The 24,805-nt window shown below is 42.4% G+C and overlaps 1 protein-coding gene across 4 annotated transcripts in view; it reads right to left on the bottom strand.

Annotated features, from left to right (window-relative positions):
• The window catches only part of lsm14ab (LSM14A mRNA processing body assembly factor b), a 91,646-nt gene that overhangs the window by 19,048 nt on the left and 47,793 nt on the right, over window positions 1-24,805 (bottom strand). For all 4 annotated transcript variants that reach the window (XM_043706512.2, XM_043706511.2, XM_043706514.2 and 1 more), the window contains exons 2-5: window positions 15,272-15,435; window positions 10,449-10,581; window positions 2,244-2,366; window positions 126-293 (exon numbers count right to left, since the gene is read on the bottom strand). In XM_043706512.2, coding sequence (XP_043562447.1) covers window positions 126-293; window positions 2,244-2,366; window positions 10,449-10,581; window positions 15,272-15,435 — 588 coding nt within the window. The remainder of the gene's footprint in view (window positions 1-125; window positions 294-2,243; window positions 2,367-10,448; window positions 10,582-15,271; window positions 15,436-24,805) is intronic.

Raw genomic sequence — 24,805 nt, 5'->3', positions numbered from 1 at the left:
CTAAATTTATGCTCATTCCAAACAGATATAGCACACGCATATAAACACAGGGAATGAATAAGAATTGGGACTAGCTTGTTTGCTTTAGACTGCAACTATCTGTTGGACATGAACTTGATTCTTACCTTTTCTTGCATCATGAGAATCTGTTGGTTTGTGATGGTGAACTGAGGGCAGAGGTCTGGCTAGTACAGGACTTCTCCTGCCCACAGGGCCCTGAGAAGTATTTGTCTGCACTGCTTGTTCCATTGTTGGACTTTTCCTCATTGAATCCAGTTTTGGGCTCGATCGGCCTATAAAAGAATGCACCAAAAGCCTGCATTAGAGAGAACCAGACACACACAAATGGTACATTGCAAACATTTGTAGCCAAAATAGATGATAGCTCACAAGAGGCTGTGTCTCTAAGGTTCCAGAATTATAAGTTTTAAATCTATAAATACACCAAGTTTCATTCACCTTTAAGGCTTCCCCACTTGATCACAGACCTGAAGAGCAGACACCAGCTTCCCAAGCTGCAGCCAATGTCCATGAGCAGCGAATAGGAAACATAGGAACTGCCTGTAAGAGATTCTTGTTTCTCTGCCCAAGAACTCCCATTTATCCTTTCCCACTGCATAAAATATATTCACCATATAGTACTACTTTGAGCATGGTTAACTGAAGGGAACAATTCAAAAACTGTCACCTGAAAAGGTTTTGGGGTCAGGTGGTTACAATATTAAAACGTGGTTGTGGGACTATGACAAGTGATATGGAAGGTGGTGGTGTGACCAATTGCATTAAAAAACTGCAGATAAGTAGGGGAGGAAGAGAAGAGATTGGTTATTAGGATCACAGCCACATAAGATGTCATTTGTAGCTTTAATGAGCATAGTTTCAATGCTGCAGTGGTCAGAGGCCAAGTATGGAGAAGTTCAGATATGAAGAAAAATTGGCATGAAACTGGGAGTCCAGATACTATAGAACTTGATCTCAGAGAGAGGCTTGGGCTGAGACGGTAGATTGCAAAACAGGATGTATCGAAAGTGGATTTTTTTTAAGACAGTAGATTTAAAAGGTGGATGATACACAAAGAATTAGGTTTCGCTTTATTCCAAGTGCCAACCTAATTAAGAACCCTCCAAAGTCAACATACTAAAGAATTGCATTTTTTATTTCAAAAGTACAGGACAGTAAGCTTGAAACCAGGAACATTGCCTCAGATCAACCATTATTCATTGCAAGGATGTTTCCATTTCGACAGCCTCTCGTAGCCAACAAAATCAAACATCTCTTTGGCTCACTTATTGTAGTCTTAAATCTTAATTCTTTCATGAGATCACACACCTGTACCCTTTCACCGTTGCAATAAAACAACCATAACTTTCTGCATAAGTTCTGTTTTAGAAGGGATAAGTCATTACGCACAGTTTGGGACTTGATACAATACTAAGATTTGTTCAAATTGTTCATGTCCCATTGTTCAGTTGGTCTTATGAAATTCCTGACAAAATTAAAAGCTGTAGAAGTTTATAAATCTCACAAATAAAATGACAGTACAGTTAACTACAGTTGTGGAAACTCGACTGTATTTGCAATCTCGAGACAATTCATCTCAGCCACCTGCAAGAAATTAACTTGCTAAACATTAAAAAATTGACACGGATGCTTCGTGGAATGTCTTAGATAGTTAAGTGTACTGGTTTCAAACTTTACTTGGGCTTTGCAAACCTAAAAGCTCTTAAATCTGCTCCTGCATTTGTACTGGGTTAGCTATTTCCAATCAGGGTATTCAGTTAACACTTGGGGTCTTTTGGTTAGGCAGAAGAAAAACAAGTAAAAGCAGGATTCCCATTACCAATTTCAATCCAATCATCCCAGTAATAGGTGCAGATGACATCAGGGTCAACACCAAGATCACTATGGAAAGAAGTGGCTGAAGACTTCAATCACTCTGTTGTGTGCAAGAACCACATTGAGCAAAATAGTTATGAATGCTCAGCTCTTGAAAGCCCAGCAAGAAAAAGCATACCAGGCATAAAATGTGGTCAAAATATGCTGATCACTTCAGAGGGCCCTGGTGCATTTTTATAATGCTCATTTCAGTGCCTGCAGGGGAGATTATATAGAATTGGAAATATACAGAGTTAGAAATATACAACAACTTTAATAGATGCCCTTTCTCAACTTTTCAATGGGTACTTTCATCACATAAGTTCACAGTTACTTTCTTTTTAATTTCAATATGTGAAAGACTTTACCCTGAAAAGCTAACTGCAATTTCAGTGAACCTGTATCAGGTTTGACGGTCGAAGCCAGTGAGCTGGTCTGTGTAAGTGATGCGAAGCTGGTTTTGTTGCTGTTGAAAGATGACGAGGGACCTCCTGTTCGTGTCCAGTAACAAAAACAAGGGGAAGAATTAAAAAAAGACAAAACATTACAAAGATCCCGCCATCACTGCCACATTAGAATCCATTAATACAGTCAATGAAAAGCAAAACACCATTCCTCCACTTGACAGACAAGCTTTCTTAAGATTTATGTTAAGCTGTAAAACTTGTTTGCAGAAGTAAAATCCAGATTCAAGGAATGTGAACCCTCACCTATTAGACACAAAACAATGATATCATTCCACGTTTTGAATCTTTGAACTGAAACATCTCTCACACAATCTGAAGATCATACTTAGATTATTAGCAGGAAAAATCACAAACAGGGCTTTACAAGATTTGGGGATTGTTGAGTTTCACAAACCAAGGTCCATTTCTTGCTTATTGTTACACTGGCAAAGTCTAGCAAACTGCGATCATTCGTCTACATCAAATTGACAAGTCTCAAACTCCTCTGAAAAGGCTGCTTTATTTGCAAATAAAGATTTTAGGTTAGGGTGTTTCATTTCCTTTAATAACAACAACTTTCTAAATACTGTGGAATTTCAGGAGAGACACAAATTCTGAAGAGATGCACCAAAATGCAAATGCTGTTTTCCACATAAATTAAAGATAATAATCATATCATCCTCCTTGATAGATGACACTGTAGAAGGTGGTGTTTCAATGATATAACCAAGTTATTTTGTCCCTGTTCAATGTTGAATCCATCCCACTGGTCATTTCCAAAGAGAAATTGGCAACTGCTGCACAACTATTAAAAAGGTGGGTACAAACTGGAGATCAAAGATAGTTGTAACCTCATGCAACTAGGTTGAGGTGTCTGCAACAGCCTTGTTCATAGAATCATACAGCATGGAAACAGATTCTTCAGTCTAACCAGTCCATGCCAAACCTAATCCCAAACTAACCCAGCCCCACTTGCCTACTCCTGGCCCATATCCTATTCCTGATGAAGGGCTTTTGCCCGAAATGTCGATTTCAAAGCTTTTTGGATGCTGCCTGAACAGCTGTGCTCTTCCAGCAGCACTGATCCAGAATCTGGTTTCCAGCATCTGCAGTCATTGTTTTTACCTCATATCCCTCCAAACCTTTCCAAATCATGTATTTATCCAAATGCAGAAATCATTTCTCAAATGAGTGGAAGATTGCTACGATTGGTACCTGTGCATTTGCTGAACCCTACAATTAGGGCAGCCTCATTGGTCCACACAAGTGAGGCATCATAGCTTCAATTCCAAAGTTAGTCAATTTCAGCCAAAGCAAAAATGTCTCTCCTGTGGCCTGGGGAAGGTGAGGAACAAATAGCTTAGCCAGGTGTTTCTACAATGTAGATTTACACCCATAAATGGATGAGAAATGGATTGTTTTTAACTGTGATGGCCTCAAAGGTGAAGGGGCTTGGTAGTAGTCACCATCTTGGTTTCAATACAAACAACAACTACTTAATTGGCGGCACGGTGGCTAGCACTGCTGCCTCACAGCGCCAGAGACCCGGGTTCAATTCCCACCTCAGGCGATTCTCTGTGTGGAGTTTGCACATTCTCCCCGTGTCTGCATGGGTTTTCTCCGGGTACTCCGGTTTCCTCCCATAATCCAAACAAAAATGTGCATGATAGGTGAATTGGCCATGCTAAATTGCCCGGAGTATTAGGTGAAGGGGTGAATGTAGGGGAATGGTCGGTGTGGACTTGTTGGGTCGAAGGGCCAATTAAGTTTAATTAAGTAATCTAATCTTAATTAAACTTCAAGGGTTACAACATCAGTGAAACAGCGAAGAGAAATGGAAACAAAATTGTTAGGTTAACACATGCTGTCATTTCAAAACAGATTCACTTTTACACAATAGAGGACCGATGGCACCATCACCTTGACTGTCTCTACAAAAAATGAAAGACCCACGAACAACATATTTGACACTCTCCAGTTACCATCATCATCATTTGGATATTTGAATATTTAATTATTATTTATTTTAAATCAATTTGCACAAATATCATGGGCTACAAAAATACAAAAACAAAATTAAATATAACACTGGCATTAAGAATGAGATTAGGATCTAAAATTATCAGAATCCAAAGTTCAGCAATCATTACGTTCTCTCCATAGAGGCTGCTAAAAACTTATTTCCAGCATTGCCTGTTTATATTTCAGACTGCCAACACACACAATTTTCTGCTTTTCAATACAGTTTATTCATTGTGCAGATGAGATAGGGCATTGGATTATTCTTAGATCTTCCTGATTTACATTTTAATTCAGATTCTTAATTTGACAGCAGGTCGCTGCCATGAAATCTGTCTGCTGGCAACAATTAGCAAAGTTTTGAGTTTTGCAGCACCTTGGGGCAGAGGAATATGTGGGACATTTGAGATGTTATTACACAGAAAAAACTGTTCCCATTACTTGATGACACAGTATGAAAGAACCTACAAGATCCTGTGCACAGATGCAGGATGAATATATGGATTTTGTTTGAAAAAAAAATTAAGTGTTGTAACGACCTTGGGGGAGACTGCCTCAAGGTGGTGGAAGCAGAGATGAGTAATCCTAAAAGGAATGGGACTGACTGGATTTCTTTACAGGTAGGCAGCATGGGTTTGATGAGCCAAATAACCTCTGTGTCATAATGACCGCCTTTGAAACTCCAGTCCTATTTGTGGAATATTTAACAAAGTATCGCCACGAAGGTCAGATGGCTGCTACATAGGGGAACACATTGTTTATGTTTCAATAATGAATTTCAAATGTTTAAGCCAGGGCTGAAATGGTGAATTCGGTCTGCTATTCAAATGTTTAGATACCGACAGTGTGGAAACAGGCCCTTCGGCCCAACAAATCCACACCAACACTCCAAAGAGAAACCCACCCCCTTTATTTACCCCTGACTAATCCACCTAACACTATGGGCAATTTAGCATGGCCAATTCACCTAATCTGCACAGCTTTGGAATGTGGGAGGAAACCAGAGCACCCAAAGGAAACGCACGCAGACACAGGGAGAATGTGCAAACTCTACACAGACAGTTGCCCGAGGCGGGAATTGAACCCAGGTCCCTGGTGCTGTGAGGCAGTAGTGCTAACCACTGTGCCACCGTGCCGCCCATGTGAAGACATCAGTCAAGTCCAGTTGGGATCATCATAAATTCCACTTGAGATGATCTGCCTTAACAAAAATACCAGATTACACTTCAGGAAGTTGCAGAGCAGATGGCATTACAATTTCATATGACAACTCCTGTGATAACTACTCACACACAAGTAGTCTCCAGGTTCCGTTCCAGAGAACAGTCCGAAGTAAATTTGGATATAAGTTGGAACACAATACAGCACAAAATAGCCAGAAATATGAGCAAATATTTACATATCGGATCTTTAAAATAATTATTATTAACGTGGAATTTTGTTTTTAAGTATAAAGATACATAAGTTTATAAATTGGGGGCCACCAATGATACCAGATTAGGATGAAGACCATCTCATTGCTGAATTAATGTTCAATTATAGCAAAGTTTGCAATTGAAGCCAAGGGCTTAAGAATCCCTGGACAGCATCAATAGTGGGTGACAATAAGGCTATTTTACAGCAGTTCAATAAATGGAGAACAGTTAAACGCTGGAAGACTGGGACTACTTCCTGGACAATTCTGATGATAATAAGCACGTGTTGGATGAACATGCATCACATACATTACAGAGATGGTACTAAGCCATAAAAATATATTAACTCTTTCAGTTAATTATCTGGCCTTTAATTAATATGTTTCATTTGCGTGGAAATGTATTTGAGGAAAAGGGTAGAATGGGGGCAATATTACTCATTTACTAATCCACAGGGCCAGGCTCATAGGGCATACTGTTTGAATCTCACTGTGACAGCTGGTGAACTTTATATTCAACTAATAAAAATGTGGAAACAAAAGTTAATTGCATTCATGGTGCCATGAAATGATCACATTGTAAAAACCCAACTAACTCATTAATTTTCTTCAGGGCTGGAAACTGGTCATCCTTACTGGTCAGGCTTCCATGTGGTTAAATACACTCCACAATTGTCTAGCAAGGCATTCAGTTCAAGAGTAATTCTAGCTGAGCAGCAAGTACTGACCTTGCTGCGTCCGACAGAACAATAAGGGAAAAAACAAAATGATTTCCTAAACTAAGGGAAAACCACAAATCTTCAACAGTTAACACACTGAAATCAATGTATCTCATTTTCCAAACCTCACTCTCAACAGTTGCTGATAAATCTCAGTTCAATTCATTACGCAACTTCAAGAATGTAAATGAAATTATTATCCAGAGGAGGATAACTATGACCATTCCTTTATTGTAACAATATATGGAAAAAACCCAGGGAGATAGTGAGGAAAGAGATCGATCTGAGACGGGTACAGCTGAGAACAGAAGTGAGTCAAGCAGTCAGGGCAGGCAGGACTAATAAATTAAACTACATTTATTTCAATGCAAGGGGCCTAACAGGGAAGGCAGGTGAACTCAGGGCATGGTTAGGAACATGGGATATCATAGAAATTACAGAAACATGGCTCAGGGATGGGCAGGACTGGAGGCTTAATGTTCCAGGATACAAATGCTACAGGAAGGATAGAAACGGAGGCAAGAGAGGGGGGGGGGAGTGGCCTTTTTGATAAGGGATAGCATTACAGCTGTGCTGAGGGAGGATATTCCCGGAAATACATCCAGGGAAGTTTTTTGGGTAGGACTGAGAAATAAGAAGGATGATCACTTTATTGGGATTGTACTACAGACCCCCTAATAGTCAGAGGGAAATTGAGAAACAAACTTGTAAGGAGATCTCAGCTATCTGTAAGAATAATAGGATAGTTATGAGAGAGGATATTAACTTTCCAAACATAGACTGGGACTGCCATAGTGTTAAAGGTTTAGATGGAGAGGAATTTCTTAAGTGTGTGCAAGACAATTTTCTGATTCAGTATGTGGATGTACCTACTAGAGAAGGTGCAAAACTTGACCTACTCTTGGGAATTAAGGCAGGGCAGGTGACTGAGGTGTCAGTGAGGGAGCACTTTGGGGCCAGCGACCATAATTCTATTAGTTTTAAAATAGTGATGGAAAAGGATAGACCAGATCTAAAAGTTGAAGTTCTAAATTGGAGAAAGGCCAATTTTGACGGTATTAGGCAAGAACTTTCGAAAGCTGATTGGAGGCAGATGTTCGCAGGTAAAGGGGCGGCTGGAAAATGGGAAGCCTTCAGAAACGAGATATCAAGAATCCAGAGAAAGTATATTCCTGTCAGGGTGAAAGGGAAGGCTGGTAGGTATAGGGAATGCTGGATGACTAAAGAAATGGAGGGTTTAGTTAAGAAAAAGAAGGAAGCATATGTCAGGTATAGAAGGGATAGAGCGAGTGAATCCTTAGAAGAGTATAAAGAAAGTAGGAGTATACTTAAGAGAGAAATCAGGAGGACAAGATGGGGACATGAAATAGCTTTGGCAAATAGAATTAAGGAGAATCCAAAGGGTTTTTACAAATATATTAAGGATAAAAGGGTAACTTGGGAGAGAATAGGGCCTCTCAAAAATCAGCAAGGCGGCCTTTGTGTGGAGCCACAGAAAATGGGGGAGATACTAAATGAATATTTTGCATCAGTATTTACTGTGGAAAAGGATTTGGAAGATATAGACTGTATGGAAACAGATGGTGACATCTTGCAAAATGTCCAGATTACAGAGGAGGAAGTGCTGGATGTCTTGAAATGGTTAAAGGTAGATAAATCCCCAGGACCTGACCAGGTGTACCAGAGAATGCTATGGGACGCTAGAGAAGTGATTGCTGGGCCTCTTGCTGAGATATTTGTATCATCGATAGTCACAGGTGAGGTGCCGGAAGACTGGAGGTTGGCAAATGTGGTGTCACTGTATAAGGAGGGCAGTAAAGACAAGCCAGGGAACTATAGACCGGTGAGCCTGACCACGACCAAGTTGTTGGAGGGAATCCTGAGGGACAGGATGTACATGTATTTGGAAAGGCAAGGACTGGTTAGGGATAGTCAACATGGCTTTGTGCGTGGGAAGTCATGTCTCACAAACCTGATTGAGTTTTTTTGAAGAAGTAACAAAGAGGATTGATGAGGGCAGAGCAGTAGATGTGATCTATATGGACTTCAGTTAGGCGTTCAACAAGGTTTCCCATGGGAGACTGATTAGCAAGGTTCGATCTCATGGAATACAGGGAGAACTAGCCATTCAGATACAGAACTGGCTCAAAGGTAGAAGACAGTGGGTGGTGGTGGAGGGTTGTTTTTCAGACTGGAGGCCTGTGACCAGTGGAGTGCCACAAGGATTGGTGCTGGGTCCTCTACTTTTTGTCATTTACATAAATGATTTGGATGCGAGCATAAGAGGTACAGTTCGTAAGTTTGCAGATGACACCAAAATTGGAGGTGTAGTGGACAGCGAAGAGGGTTACCTCAGATTACAACAGGATGGGCCAATGGGCTGAGAAGTGCCAGATGGAGTTTAATTCAGATAAATGTGAGGTGATGCATTTTGGGAAAGCAAATCTTAGCAGGATTTATACACTTAATGGTAAGGTCCGAGGGAGTGTTGCTGAACAAAGAGACCTTGGAGACCTTTCCTTGAAAGTGGAGTCGCAGGTAGATAGGATAGTAAGGAGGCTTTTGGTATGCTTTCCTTTATTGGTCAGAGTATTGAGTACAGGAGTTGGGAGGTCATGTTGCGGCTGTACAGGACATTGGTTAGGCCATTGTTGGAATACTGCATGCAATTCTGGTCTCCTTTCTATCAGAAAGATGTTGTGAAACTTGAAAGGGTTCAGAAAAGATTTACAAGGATGTTGCCAGGGTTGGAGGATCTGAGCCATAGGGAGAGGCTAAACAGGCTGGGACTGTTTTCCCTAGAGCGTCAGAGGCTCTGGGTGACCTTATAGAGGTTTACAAAATTATGAGGGGCATGGATAGGATAAATAGGCAAAGTCTTTTCCCTGGGGTCGGGGAGTCCAGAACTAGAGGGCATAGGTTTAGGGTGAGGGGGAAAGATATAAAAAAGACTTAAGGGGCAACCTTTTCACGCAGAGGGTGGTACCTGTATGGAATGAGCTGCCAGAGGATGTGGTGGAGGTTGGTACAATTGCAACATTTAAGAGGCATTTGGATGGGTATATGAATAGGAAAGGTTTGGAGGGATACGGGCTGGGTACTGGCAGGTGGGACTAGATTGGATTGGGATATCTGGTCGGCATGGATGGGTTGGACCGAAGGGTCTGCTTCCATGCTGTACATCTCTATGACTCTTCGATTACTTACATTTAGATTACTTACAGTGTGGAAACAGACCCTTCGGCCCAACAAGTCCACACTGACCTTCCGAAGAGCAACCCACTCAGACCCATTCCCCTACATTTACCCCTTCACCTAACACTACGGGCAATTTAGCATGGCCAATTCACCTAACCTGCACATCTTTGGACAGTGGGAGGAAACCGGAGCACCTGGAGGAAACCCACGCAGACACGGGGAGAAGTGCAAACTCCAGTTGCCTGAGGTGGGACTGAACCCGGGTCTCTGGCGCTGTGAGGCAGCAGTGCTAACCACTGTGCCACCGTGCCACCCTCTATGACTCTAAAGCAAAATTTCACCCAACATATGCTTGGACCTGTTCAATGGCATCAGTCACAATGTTGCTGGTAAAAATGGTGGCATTGGCATTCATATAACATTTATAGCATGCTGAGCAAACCTAAAATGTTACCACCAATAAATTATTTTTCAAGAAGGGTCATTTCAGTCAATCTGTACACAATAGCTCCCTGACAAAAACAAAATACATGATCTGTTTTTGGTGGTGCCAACCAAGAGATAACAGCAGAACATGCCCGCTCTTCAAATAATGTCAATAGATCTTGTACATCTAACTGAGCAGATACATCTGGCCTAAGGCTTGAAAAAGGAGAATGGCCTTGAAAATGCAGAATTTCCCTTGTGCCACACTGGAGGAAGCAGCAGCAGTGGGTGGAACCATTTCTAATATGGATGACACTTTCATTTACTAACTTGCTACAAAAAAAAACTTACCAACGCCAACTGCATTGTATTGCTGCGTCACTAGCGGGCTTGGCCCAAACTGGCTATATGCTGGCATTCTGCTGAACGGTGGATAGGAACCCACAGATTGGAAAGAAGAGCTTGAGGATGAGCCAAGTGAAGACTGTGAAGGCAAAGAAACAAAAATGTAGTATTACAGCCATGGAGTGCTGAAGAATCAGTTTGCAGCTTGCACACTCCACTCTCCTCCATCACGTTCAATTATTTCATGGCCAAGTAGTTTTCTGAAGAACAAAAAAAAAGTCATTTAGACAGGTGTAGATTAATCAAGGACAATTAGCACAAATCTGTCAAGGAATGGTTGTATCTGAATAACAAATGAATCTCTTGGGGAAGCAAAGAGGACCTTACATTTAATGAGGTCTATAACGATTTTAGCAAGGTTTCTGACAGCATCTGACGTTGCAAACTGGTCAGAAAGTCAATGCTCACAGGATCTAACAGGGAGCAGTAAGTTCATTCCAAATGTTCAGTGTTAGAAGGCAAATGTAACGGACAAAGAGTGATTTGTGACTGTTACGTCTGTGACGCAAGATTCAATCCTAGGTCTCGTGTGAGCATGGTAAAAGCAATGACTGGCTTAAAAGTAAGGGAGGTGATCAAGAAGCTTGAAAACAATACAAAATATAGACTGCAAGAAGGTATTAATGACTTGTGAGATGCATAGGAAAGTGACAACGTTAAGTCAATCTGAAGAAGTGTAGCTTAGTTCATTTGAGGACAAACAAGACAAGAGAATGCACATGAAATGTTCAGAATTAGAGCAGTTCAGAGGAACAGAGGATCTGTGGAGCTCATGTTCATAGATCCCTGAAGGTTGGAGAAGTTGACAAACAAGATTACTCATGACGTCAGGCAGTAAAAGAGACAAAGTGTAAGATGGTTTATTAAAACTGTATAAAACATTATAACAAAAACACTGATGATGAGGTGAAATTAACACAGAAGTGCTGGGAAAAACTCAGCATGTCTGGCAGCATCTGTAAGGGGAGTGAAATATAAGTTTCTGATAAAAAAATCATTCATTAGGCCGCAGTTATAGAGTCATAGAGATGTACAACACGGAAACAGATCCTTCGGTCCAACTTGTGCATGCCGACCAGATATCCCAACCTCATCTAATCCCACTCGCCAGCACTTGGCCCATATCCCTCTAACTGTTCCTATTCATACACCTTTTAAATATTGCAACTGTACCAGCCTCCACCACTTCCTCTGGCAACTCATTCCATCCATGCACCATGCTCTGTGTGAAAAAGTTGCCTCTTCGGTCCCTTTTATATCTTTCCCTTCTCACCTTAAACCTATGCCCTCTAGTTTTGGACTCACCCACCCCAGGGAAAAGACCATGCCTATGTATCCTATCCATGCCCCTCATGATTTTATAAACCTCTATGAGGTCACCCCTCAGCCTTCGATGCTCCAGGGAAAACAGCCCCAGCCTATTCAGCCTTCCCTATAGCTCAAATCCTGCAATCCTAGCAACATCCTTGAAAAGGTTCAGAAAAGATTTACAAATTTCACAACATCTTTCCAATAGCAAGGAGACCAGAACTGCATGCAAATCTTCCAAAAGTGGCCTAACCAATGTCCTGTACAGATGCAACATGACCTCCCAACTCCTGTTCTCAATATTCTGACCAATAAAGGAAAGCATACCAAACACCTTCTTCACTATCCTATTTACCTGCAACTCTACTTTAAAGGAACTATGAACCTGCACTCCCAAGGTCTCTTTGTTCAGCAACACTCCCTAGGACCTTACCATTGAGTGTATAAGTCCTGCTAAGATTTGCTTTCCCAAAATGCAGCACTTCGCATTTATCTGAATTAAACTTCATCTGTCACTCCTCAGTTTACTGGCCCATCTGATCAAGATGCTGTTGTGATCTGAAGTAACTTTCTTCGCTGTCCACTACACCTCCAATTTTGGTGTCACCTGCAAACTTAAATTACTTGGATATGAATCTAGTAAGTATGTAAATGACAAAAAGTAGAGGACCCAGCACCGATCCTTGTGGCACTCCACTGCTTACAGGCCTTCAGTCTCAAAAAAAACAACCCTCCACCAAAAAATGCATGCATTACAAGAAAGATATGATCACATTGGTCAGAATAGAAGGGAAATTTGAGAGAATGCTGCCACGTAGAGAGTTTTAGCTATGAAGAAAAATTGTGCAGGCTTGCATTTTTTTTCCCCCAGAACAAAGAGCTGTATAAAATAGGAAGATATCTAAATTAAGTCGATAAGAAAGGCCTGTTTCCCTTGGCAAAGGGATGTTAATGAAATAAGTATTAATGTAATCAAGGTGGGAGCACTTAGCTGGATAATGACCTGTGAACACATGTAAAGCATCTTCTTGAGTTAGGAATAATGCGTTTGTTATTTTTCATTTCATTTAAGTCCAAAACTGAATGAAGATAGGCTTCTGGTCTCCTTCAAATAAACAGATGTTGAATAGTCAATAATTAAGGGACACAGTAATTTGGAGAGTGATTAGAGGGCGATGGGTGCCGGAACTCACCAACTAAAGGTATGATGGAGAAAAAAATCCTCCAACAAACACAACTCAAGAAGCTTGACACTAGCAAGCCAAAAGCATCCGACTCGACTGGTACCAGTCAATAATCATTCACTCAGTCAATACTAATGCTCAGTAACAGTGTTGTGTAGCATCCACAAGATGCACTGCAAAGAGTCAACACAGTTCCTTCTCCAGCACTTTTCAAACCTATGACCACTACAATCTAGAAGAAGGGAAACAGATTCTGGGAAATGCTAGAGTTACATGTTCTCCTCCAAGCCCCCCCTCAGTGTCTTCCTTGCGCCACACTCTCTGTACCAGGTTTTTTTTGTTTAATTTGTTCATTAATTAAGGCAAACTATTTAAAAAGACAGAGACCTTCAGTGGCAGAGTTAAAGAACAACTTGGACATACAGCAATGGACTAAGATGGAAAATGGCATTAAACTGAGTAAGTGTTGTATTCAAGCTGACACATGGACTGAGTAGATTGGCTACATAACATAGAAACAGGTCATCAAGTCCAACCAATCTAGGCTAATGTTTACACTTCTTTCAACTTGCCTCCTTTAAATTTCTCATGTAAACCTCCCATTATAACCATCCATTCATTTCTCCCTTCGAAGCCTTTTTAGTTTCCACTTAAATATACCGATACGGTTCACATTAAATATTCTTCACAGTAGTGAGCTCCACATTCTTAGCACTGGGAGAAGTATGTTCTGAATTCCCATTTGGATTTATTTGTGACTATCTAAACAATGGGCCAAATGAACTTTCTTTTACTTCTAAGTTAGCAAACTGCCACAATCTCAGCCAATATCAGTCACCACACATAACCATTAGAAAGAACAGTGAAGGTTCAGTCAGAAACTCTACATATCCACAGTCTGAGGGGATGAAATAATAGATATTAAGTAAAGTGGTTAGTTAGTAAGTGCAAACATCTCAACATTTATGCTGTTTCCTAAGTCCAAAGTCCAAATCAGTTAAGGAACTTGGGAGACTTAATTTCCATATCCGAGGTAAAGATCTGTGCGATTTCATATAGCATACTTGGGATGCAATTGTATTTAAAGGGAATGTCCATAGCATTTAACAAAATTAAGGGACATCATTAAAGGGTACAAACTTCAAAAATAGTTATTACATTTAAGAAATTCACAAAATTTAACAAGGTTTGACCATCTTTACCCCTGAACTGCACTGATGCTGCATCCAATGGTGCCTCAAGATGGCACTGATGAGCTCCTGATCTGTGCAAACAACATTCCGCAGAGATGCACAAGTTAAAATCACAGCAATACAATCCCCATTAAACGAAACTACATAGAATGGAAACGACTAGATTTAATCTCAGAGGAATGCAGATAAGCTCGACAGTACGTAGTATATCTGATCGCAAGTATATCAGACCAGTTTTTCACAATGTTTGCTGAAACATTTTAAGTATTTTTTGCCCACCTTAATTCTTGAGGGTGAATTTCCAAACTTATGCCTCCACAAATCAGACACCTAACTGTATGAAAGCGGAAGTGGGTACTGCCGATGCTGGAGATCAGAGTCAAGATTAGAGTGATGCTGGAAAAGCACAGCATGTCAGGTAGCATCAGAGGAGCAGGAAAAATCGATGTTTCGGGCAAAAGCCCTTCATCATTCCTGTCTGCAAAACACAGTGCAGACATTGACGAAAGATTGCTTACAGGGCCCAAGGGGGAGGTTAACATGCCTGTTGTGACAAGGAGAGAGAATGGCGTGCCTGTGATACAAGCTACAATGGAATAGCCATCACTTGCCACTTGACTCTCACTGCAAAGGCAAAAACTAGAACAACCAATTCATCCTTAACTTCAAGTAATCAAATCTTTGCTGGGTACATTACGAGCATCGATTGCAGGCATCACTATTCTCATTTGGGCAAACAAAAGAAGCTGGCCACTGGATCCAAAATGTTAACTCTATTTTTTCTTCAAAATGCTACCAAACTTGCTGAATTTTGCCAACAATTCCTGTTTTTGTTTCAGATTTCCAGCATTCTCTCAGTTCTTTGTTTTACTTCAATAAAAGGTGATAGGTTGATTTGATCAAAACAGCCAGTACATTCCTGTACTCAGTAAACTGCAAAGTTTTTTTCAGTGGGGGAAACTAGACAGCCACTGGGAACAGAAATCCCAAGCAATAGTAAGTCACTCACCAGCTTACCAGAGATCAGTGATCTCAATCTCCCACACAGCAGCAGCCATCTTCCCCACTGGTCACCTTAACTCACCTGAACAATAGCAGGATCCTGAGGCAGAGAACACTGAGGCTTTGGTGGCTCACACACTGTGAGATCTTTGATATCACTGCCCCGGAATATGATGTACTCGAATACTTCATCACGAGGTGGTATTGGCCTGTCCGTAGGCCTATCCTCTGTTCCGAAAGAGCGAACTGCAAGAGAAGACAATGGCACACCCATTATGGTGGAACTTCTCACATTATTGACAGTACAAAGTTAAAACAAATTGACTCTCGAATAGTTTATTTTCAAATTACGCAAAGCCAAAGTACAGGAGAAGCTGGACATCTGAACTAATAGCAGAAAACATTAAATTCTCACTAGGTTCAGCAGCATCTGTGGAGAAAAGCAGAACTAATGTTTCAAACTCAAGAATGACGAGGTATGATGAACTTACATTTGAGTAAGACACTCGTTCTGTCTCAGCTGGAGTACAGAGTCCAGTTCTGGGCACCACAATTTAGGAAAGTTGTGAAAAAATGAAGAGATTTAGAGGACAGCTCCAGAGATGAAAAACCAAATTGGTTGAAGACAAGAAGTTAGGTCTTTGTTTTGGAAAACTAAAGGCTGAGAGGAGAATTGCCAGAGGTATTCAAATTCATGAGGACCTGGACAAAGTTAATGGGGAAAACATCGTTTCCATTGGTGACAAGAAGAACAAGACGCAACAGATTTAAAGGGGCAATAGAGATAGAACAAAAATATTGCAGTGAGTGGTTATGGTCTGGAAAGAACTGCATAAAGGTTTGTTTTATATTTGTTCATGGGCTATGGATAGCAGTGGCTATGCGAACACTGACTGACCATCCATAATTTCCCAGAGGCCAATTAAGAGTCAACCTGCAGATCCAAAGTCACATACAGGTCAGACCAGCTCATTTTCTCCTTTTCATAACTTTATTTAAATCTATTTTACATCTTTACTCTTTATTTACCACCATTATCATTCCCTTCTTTACGTTCAGGCCACCCTCTCAATCAATCATTTTTCAGCATGTTTCGGTTCTGAGATACAGTAATATTGGATGCAAAACTGTTGGTCACTGTTGGAATATTGCATGCAATTCTGGTCTCCTTCCTATCAGAAAGATGTTGTGAAACTTGAAAGGGTTCAGAAAAGATTTACAAGGATGTTGCCAGGGTTGGAGGATTTGAGCCATAGGGAGAGGCTGAACAGGCTGGGGCTGCTTTTCCTGGAGTGTCAGAGGCTGAGGGATGACCATATAGAGGTTTACAAAACTATGAGGTGCAAGGATAGGATAAATAAACAAAGTCTTTTCCCTGGGGTCAGGGAGTCCAGAACTAGAGGGCATAGGTTTAGGGTAAGAGGGGAAAGATATAAAAGAGACCTAAGGGGCAACCTTTTTACGCAGAGGGTGGTATGTGTATGGAATGAGCTGCCAGAGGATGTGGTGGAGGCTGGTACAATTGCAACATTTAAGAGGCATTTGGATGGGTATATGAATAGGAAGGGTTTGGAGGGATATGGGCCGGGTGCTGGCAGGTGGGACTAGATTGGGTTGGGATATCTGGTCAGCATGGACAGGTTGGACCGAAGGGTCTGTTTCCAGTGAGGGGGGAGGTGTGGGTGCAAGTTTTGCATTTCTTGCGGTTGCAGGGGAAGGTGCCGGGAGTGGAGGTTGGGTTGGTGGGGGGTGTGAACCTGACGAGGGAGTCGTGGAGGGAGTGGTCTTTCCGGATGTGGACCTGACGAGGCAGTCGCGGAGGGAGTGGTCTTTCCAGATGTGGACCTTCCCCTGCGGAAGGTTTCAGAGAACACCTCTGGCACACCTGCACCAACCAATCCAACCGCCCCGTGGCTGAACACTTTAACCCCCCCCTCCCACTCCCACTCCGCCAAGGATATGCAGGTCCTGGGCCTCCTCCACACCAGACCATGGCAACACGACGCCTGGAGGAAGAGTGCCTCATCTTCCGCCTAGGAACCCTCCAACCACAAGGGATGAATACAGATTTCTCCAGCTTCCTTATTTCCCCTCCCCCCACCTTATCTCAGTCCCAACCCTCGGACTCAGCACCGCCTTCTTGACCTACAATCTACTTCCCGACCTCTCCGCCTCCACCCCTTCTCTGTCCTATCACCCTCACCTTAACCTCCTTCCACCTATTACATTACCAATGCCCCTCCCCCAAGTCCCTCCTCCCTACCTTTTATCTTAGCCTGCTTGCACACCCTCCTCATTCCTGAAGAAGGGCTTATGCCCAAAACATCGATTCGCCTGCTCCTTGGATGCTGCCTGACCTGCTGCGCTTTTCCAGAAACACATTTTTCAGCTCTGATCTCCAGCATCTGCAGTCCTCACTTTCTCCAATGTCTACCATAACCTTCTTGCTGGCACACAAGACCTTCAAGGACCATGCACAGTGGTAGCCTTCAGAAGACATGCACTGGCATGCCAATTAACTTGCATTAGCTGCGCAGTCACACAGAAATTGTAGTCTGGACTTACATTCTTTATGACTTTCCTGTTGCTGCATGGACCTTAGAGCTCTATGCACCAAACTGACTTCGGTACTGGAAGTTAACATGCCTGCACGCTCATCGGTGTGCATAGAACCTCCAGGCATTTGGACAGCTATAGAGCTGACAAAGGAAGTATTGGTCTCTCTGTAGATAGAGAGAAATTGGTCCCATTAGTGGAAAGATTCAAAACCAGAGGACACAAATTGATGACTGGCAGAAGTACCAAAACCTACTCAAGGGATTTTTTTTTTTGACAGCGACATCTGAAATGTGCTTACAGTCATAGAAATGCACTGCATGGAATCAAATTCCTTGGTTCAACTCGTCCATGCTGACCAGATATCAGAACCCAATCGAGTCCAAACTGCCAGCACCCAGCCCGTATCCCTCTGAACCCTTCCTATTCATATATCCATCCAGATGCCTCTTAAATGTTGCAATTGTACCAGCCTCCAGCATTTCCTCTGGCAACTCTGGATACATGCACCACCCTCCACATGAAAACGTTGCCCCGTAGGTCTCTTTTATATCTTTCCCTTCTCACCCTAAACCTATGCCCTCTAGTTCTGGACTCTCCGACCCCAGGGAAAAGACTTTGTTTATTTATCCTATCCATGCCCCTCATGATTTTATAAACCTCTGTAAGATCACCCCTCAGCTTCCGACGCTCCAGGGAAAACAGCCCCAGCCTATTCAACTTCTCCCTATAGCTCAAATCCTCCAACCTTGGCAACATCCTTAGAAAGCTTTTCTGAACTGCACACAATATTCCAAAAGTGGCCTAACCAATGTCCTGTACAGCCACAACATGACCTCCCAACTCCTGTACTGAATACTCTGACCAATAAAAGAAAGCATACCAAACTTATCAAGAATGTAGGAATTAGATAGGCAGCTGAAGAAAACAAAATTAGGCAAGGTCAATGGAGTGGTAAGAGCTGAATTGCTCTTATAGGTGTGATGTCCAGAATGGCCTCTTTCTACGCCACAATCATTTTGTGGCTTTTTTTAAAACAAAGAGGAAAAAAGTGATCTGGTTGTCATGTTACTAGATTAGTAATCAGGCCTAAGTTAAACTATGGGGACATAGGTTCAAATATCACCATGGTAGTTGGTGGTCATTTAAATTCAATTGATTTATAAATCTGGAATTAAATAAAACGAGCCATTAGTGTTGGTGACTGCGAAACATGTAAAACTCTAACTGGCCGGACAGATTAAGTGCAAGAATTGTTCCCTCGTTGTACAGTCTGGTACCTGAGGACACTGGGTAGACATTTTAGGATGGAAATGATGAAACATTTCTTCAAAGAATAGCTCATTTTCTGAAGATGCATACTGGACACAAAATGTTAACCTATTTCTCTCCCCATAGATGCTGCCAGACCTGTTGAGTTTCTCCAGCATTCTCTGTTTGTTTTAGAGCAAGAATTTGATGGCCTATGGTTAATGATACAGCAATAAAGACAAATCTAACAACCCTTAAATAGTCCAGCATTTGGTTGAATCAAAGTTGAAAACAACAAAAAAAAAATTGGACAAACCACCTGACATCAACCTCAGCAACAGAATGACCACACCACAGCTTTCTTGGTAAACTCTATAATGCCTTCCCTGATAACACCTGGGAGTGGGGACCAAATTTGGGAGAGCTGCTTGACAAAAAGTATTCAAGCAACTAAGAGAATCATTTTCATAAAATCAAATCATACAGCTAATGTCTCAGTCTCTCTCATCATCCCTGTATTATCCTCTTCCAACAGTAAGGCAGACACCCCAGAGGTGACAATACAGTGACAGAGTCAGTAAGGAGGTGACACAAGTCTTCAAGAGCGACTGTGGATCCCAATGGAAACCTGCTCGCTGATGCTCAGTTGGAGTTTCACCAGAGTCAAGCAGCTCTTGAATTCATTCTAGCTTGGTCCAAATGTGCAGGCATTTGAGCCAAATTTCAGATATGAGGCGAGAGTAACTTATCATCAAGATAGCACTTAACCGTGTATGGCATCAAGGTGCCTTGCAAAATTGAAAATCAAAAGGAGGATGAGAGTGTAACGTTGAAAGACTATCTCACTAGACATTCATGTAATGTAGGGTTAAACTGTACTGTCTTTCTCCAAGAAGCTGAACATTCTGGAAGTGGGTGGGGGCAACATTCTATTTTACATATAGGAATGTGGACGACTATCCATTGTAATTCACACTTCATTTGGCAGCCATTTATTACTATTCTACTGCTATTATCAAATTAAACTCTCATTCAGTCCCTTCCATTCAGAAATGCTTTCATAGCCACCCCCAGCCAATCAAATTAGTTTGCATGATCATCCCCCATTACAGAAGCATATCACACCTACACTATCTTGGGGAATAACAGAGTCAGTAAATTGTTTGCATAACGACTCCCCAGGATGAGGGCATTTAATGTACATTATCTCCAAGGATGACCTCATCCTACCATGGTAGCATGTGGTTATGGCGGGGGGGGTGGGGGGGACAGTGGCCAGAGTACCTGTGAGCATTACCAACTAACCTGTATAAAGGGAATGTTTCTCCTTTGCTCGGTGCCTCTTTGACTCGACTTTGCACGCCTGCGAAGAGCGTTAAAGGCATCACCTAGTTTGTACAGGCTTTAATACAATTTAACTGTTTGCCTAAGATGGTGTGTGCAAATTGCATCTCGTGTATGAAACTTCCAGAAAAGAACCGAACAAAAGGCAAAACTCTTCTCAGCGTAGTTTTGAAACCCAACATTGAGAGCTGTTTCAATGACTACCCCTGTATCATAAGGCCAAAAGTGAGGTGCTGACAATTTAGGCATTCAACACCGTTTAGAACTTAAATACTCAAAGCGTCTATGCCAGAAGCCATTGAGACACAAACAACATTCAGGCTTAGGCCAGTAAGTGACAAGTAACATTCATCCCTCAATATGTAGGCAATAATCATCGCCAACAAGAGAACCTAACCAGTGCACTTTGACATTCAATGGCGCTACTATTAATAACAGGACATAGGCCAGAAACTTAAATGACTAAGTCATAATTATAATTATTGTGGCTACGGTCAGAGACTGTGAACTCGACAAGCAATTCTCCTCCTGCCTCCCCAAAGTCTGCCCACCATTTACAAGGCACAAGTCAGCAGTGTGATGGAATACTCCCCACTTACCTGGATGGGTACAGCTCCAACAATTCAAAAAGCTTGACACCATCCAGGATAAAAGCTACCCATTTTCAATGTACAGTTCTTACACTGCTATTGGTGTGTATGAACACCAAGGCTCCTTTCTTTGGTACTTCGAAACCTGCGGCCTCTACTATCTAAAAAGACCAAGGGCAGCAGAGATACGGGATATCACTAGCTTCAAACTCCCCTTCAATATTCTCACCATTCTGACTTGAACTGTACTCACTATTTCTTCATTACCACAGGAACATCGTTCTGGAACACCTTCCTAACAGCACTCTGGATATCCCTAACACTCCTAAGTATTGCAAAGGCTCAAGATGGCGGCTCACCACCACTTTTCTTGAAAAAAAATGGTGGTCTTGTCAGAGGCATTCACAACCCAGGAAAGAAGAAATGGTCAGCATTACTTTATCCAGGAACTCCAATTCAACCATTTTAGGTTCAAAAGGCAGGCAGTAGGTGGCACTGTTAGAAATTAAACAGATTTACATTTATTTACTTCAAGCTTGACTCTCTCATTACCTTTACCTCTTGGAATAACTTCGAACATGCATAAGGTTGCTGTATTGCCAAAGCTATATCAGAATAGAAACTGTGGATGTAAAATGTTGTGTTAGTGATCTAATTACAATTAAAGTGAAGAGGCTCATAGTTCAGGATAACTCCATACGAATGTTCTATAGAAAGAATTGCACTTATAAGCCTACTTTTTGCAATGTCAAGACATCTTTAAGCACCACACAGCTAGCTAGTAACTTGCAGTCACTTACAGTATAGGAAAAAAAACTTGATTAAAGCAAAGCAAGGTTCTAAACAACAATAAAACAAACAATTGACTGAAAGATTTAATTTGGTTAATTGTTGAATTGGAAAAACAAAAGCTCTCCCCCCGCTTATGGCACTGTCTTGAAACATTTTACACCCAACTGAGGGGACAGACAGAGCCTCAGTTCTGACACTGTCAAATATCTTCACTACAGTGCTGGCATACCAGCTGGATTCCTGTTTGGAACAGTGTTGCAAGCATTCTGGATGATGGGTTTCCCCCCCATTGTACATCGGTTTTTGTGTTTGAGACTTTAAGGTGAGGCCAGAACCAATGAGCTCCTTATTCAACTGAAACCAAAGATACAGTTCCTGCAGTACAGTGGAGGATAGAAATCAACACTATGCACTTGGACCTAGTTCTCGCTCAGATAGTAATTCACACCATAATGGGCCGCAGCTGAAAATATGACAGTAACTGGTTACATTTTTCTATGCGTAGCTGCACTCCATTCACAACGTGTTAACGGGAAATTGTCCCATTTATGCCCTCCATTTGCCCCACTTACTAACTAATCTGGAGCCTAAGTAAAATATTGTCCCCACTTCCAGGAGCCCTAAATTGCACATTAGGTTTTTGTATGGTACATTACTGAATGTCTTCTGCAACACTAAGCCTCACTGTTCTCACTGCCTCATACAATTCATTGTCGACCTGGAGTAAAAAATAATTTTGAAACGACCAACTATGTGGAGATTTCAGTGGTTTAATGCTGCCCCATTACTGACACTTGGATGCTGGAATAGGATCTCACACAAAAACATCCCTTTGCATTATGCTGAGCACAAGGAGAATAACACGAATCTCAGTGCCAATATTCCACAACTTGGAGGCGATAAGTAAAGGCCCCACACATGGAAAGAAACTTAGAACTTAAACGATATGTCATGGGTGATCATTAATTTCTACCAGCTAATTAATTTTTTGCTCATTATATTCAGAATGGTTCAGTGACACAATCCATTGCTTCAGTCAGAAGGTTGTGGGGTCGTTCCATTCCCCACCCCCCAGTTGAAGCAAAACACTCAGAGACAGAATAGTTTTACCTCCATCATCCTTATTTTGGGGGGAGGGGTTTGTCCTGTGGGGAGAGAGAACAATCGCCCATATGCACAGAGACAGGAGTTCACGGTCTTCTCTGGAGGAGCAGTTTCTTAATTAATTATATAGTCATGTTACAGGGAGGAGCATGCAGATAAGGCATGGTACATATTGACTGGGTGACCATTACGATCAGCAAGCATCAACAGTAAAGTTTAAGCCATCTGCTGTTAACACAATGAATGTTCTTTACCTTAACTGGCTTCACATAATGAATACTTTTCACCTTGTTAAACCAACCGACTCCCACAGCTACCTGGACTACACCTCCTCCCATCCTGCCCCCTGTAAAAACGCCATCCCATTCTCCCAATTCCTTCGTCTCCGCTGCATCTGCTCCCAGGAGGACCAGTTCAAAATACGTATAACACAGATGGCCTCCTTCTTCAAGGACCGCAATTTCCCCCCCGACGTGGTCGACGGTGCCCTCCACCGCATCTCCTCCACTTCCCGCTCCTCCGCCCTTGAGCCCCGCCCCTCCAACCGCCACCAGGACAGAACCCCACTGGTCCTCACCTACCAGCCCACCAATCTCCATGTACAGCGCATCATCCGCCGTCACTGCCGCCACCTCCAAACAGACCCCAGCACCAAGGATATATTTCCCTCCCCTCCCCTATCAGCTTTCCGTAGAGACCACTCCCTCCGCGACTCCCTTGTCAGATCCACACCCCCCACCGACCCAACCTCCACTCCCGGCACCTTCCCTTGCAACCGCAGGAGGTGCAACACTTGCGCCCACACCTCCCCCCTCACTTCTCTCCAAGGCCCCAAAGGAAACTTCCATATCCGCCACAGATTCACCTGCACCTCCACCCACATCATCTACTGCATCCGCTGCAGCCGGTGTGGCCTCCTCTATATTGGGGAGACAGGCCGCCTACTTGCGGAGCGATTCAGAGAGCACCTCTGGGCCACCCGGACGAACCAACCCAACCACCCTGTAGCACAGCATTTCAACTCCCCCTCCCACTCCACCGAGGATATGCAGGTCATTGGACTCATCCACCGCCAAACCACAACAACGCGACGGTCGGAGGAGGAGCGTCTTATCTTCCGACTGGGAACCCTCCAACCACAGGGGATGAACTTGGACTTCACCAGTTTCTTCATCCCCCCTCCCCCCAACCTTGTCTCAGCCGAATCCCTCCAGCCCGGCACCGCCTTCCTGACCTGCAGTCTTCTTCTTGACCTCTCCGCCTCCATCCTACACCGACCTATCACCCTCACCTTGACCTCTTTCCACCTATCACATTTCCAACGCCCCTCCTCCAAGTCCCTCCTCCCTACCTTTTATCTTCTCCTGCTGAACACTCTCTGCTCATTCCTGAAGAAGGGCCTGTGCCCGAAACGTCGAATCTCCTGTTCCCTGGATGCTGCCTGACCTGCTGTGCTGTTCCAGCAATAAAGTTTCAACCTTGTTAAACTGACCTTACATACTGAATTCTTCTAATATTGTTAAATGGTTCAACATAATGGCTGCTTTTCCACCTTGTTAATCCATTACCCTTGCCTCCAGCACCCTATGTTAACTGCAAGTTCTTATCTGATCTGAGTCATGCTTAGCTGAACCTCCTGTTTCACAAAACTCAGAACTTAACTCCTTCCCTGCCTGCTTATACCCTATATACATTCTCACTGGGGTTAATGTGCCACTATGGAAGTGGATGCAAGGAATGTATTAAAATTACACTAAAAGTCGAAGACTGAGTGAATCATTGAGGAAAAAAATCTTTTGAAGGCAAGTTCAACGTCAAGGAACTAAAATCAATTAAAGATTGAGAACACTTGCCAATAGGAAACCCCTAAATTAGAAAGATAATTCAAATTGAAGAAATTCTTGGATTTAATGCAAATTAATTGTAAAAATGTACAAGGTTTTACAATTATAATAATTTGTAAAACCTAGTACATTTTT

The sequence above is a fragment of the Chiloscyllium plagiosum genome, unplaced genomic scaffold, assembly GCF_037043375.1.
Source record: "Chiloscyllium plagiosum isolate Xiang-an unplaced genomic scaffold, Cpla_swu_hap1 HiC_scaffold_17, whole genome shotgun sequence".
NCBI classification, from domain to species: domain Eukaryota; kingdom Metazoa; phylum Chordata; class Chondrichthyes; order Orectolobiformes; family Hemiscylliidae; genus Chiloscyllium; species Chiloscyllium plagiosum.
Note: the sequence above shows the minus strand (reverse complement) of the source record. Positions and strands in the feature narration are given on the sequence as shown.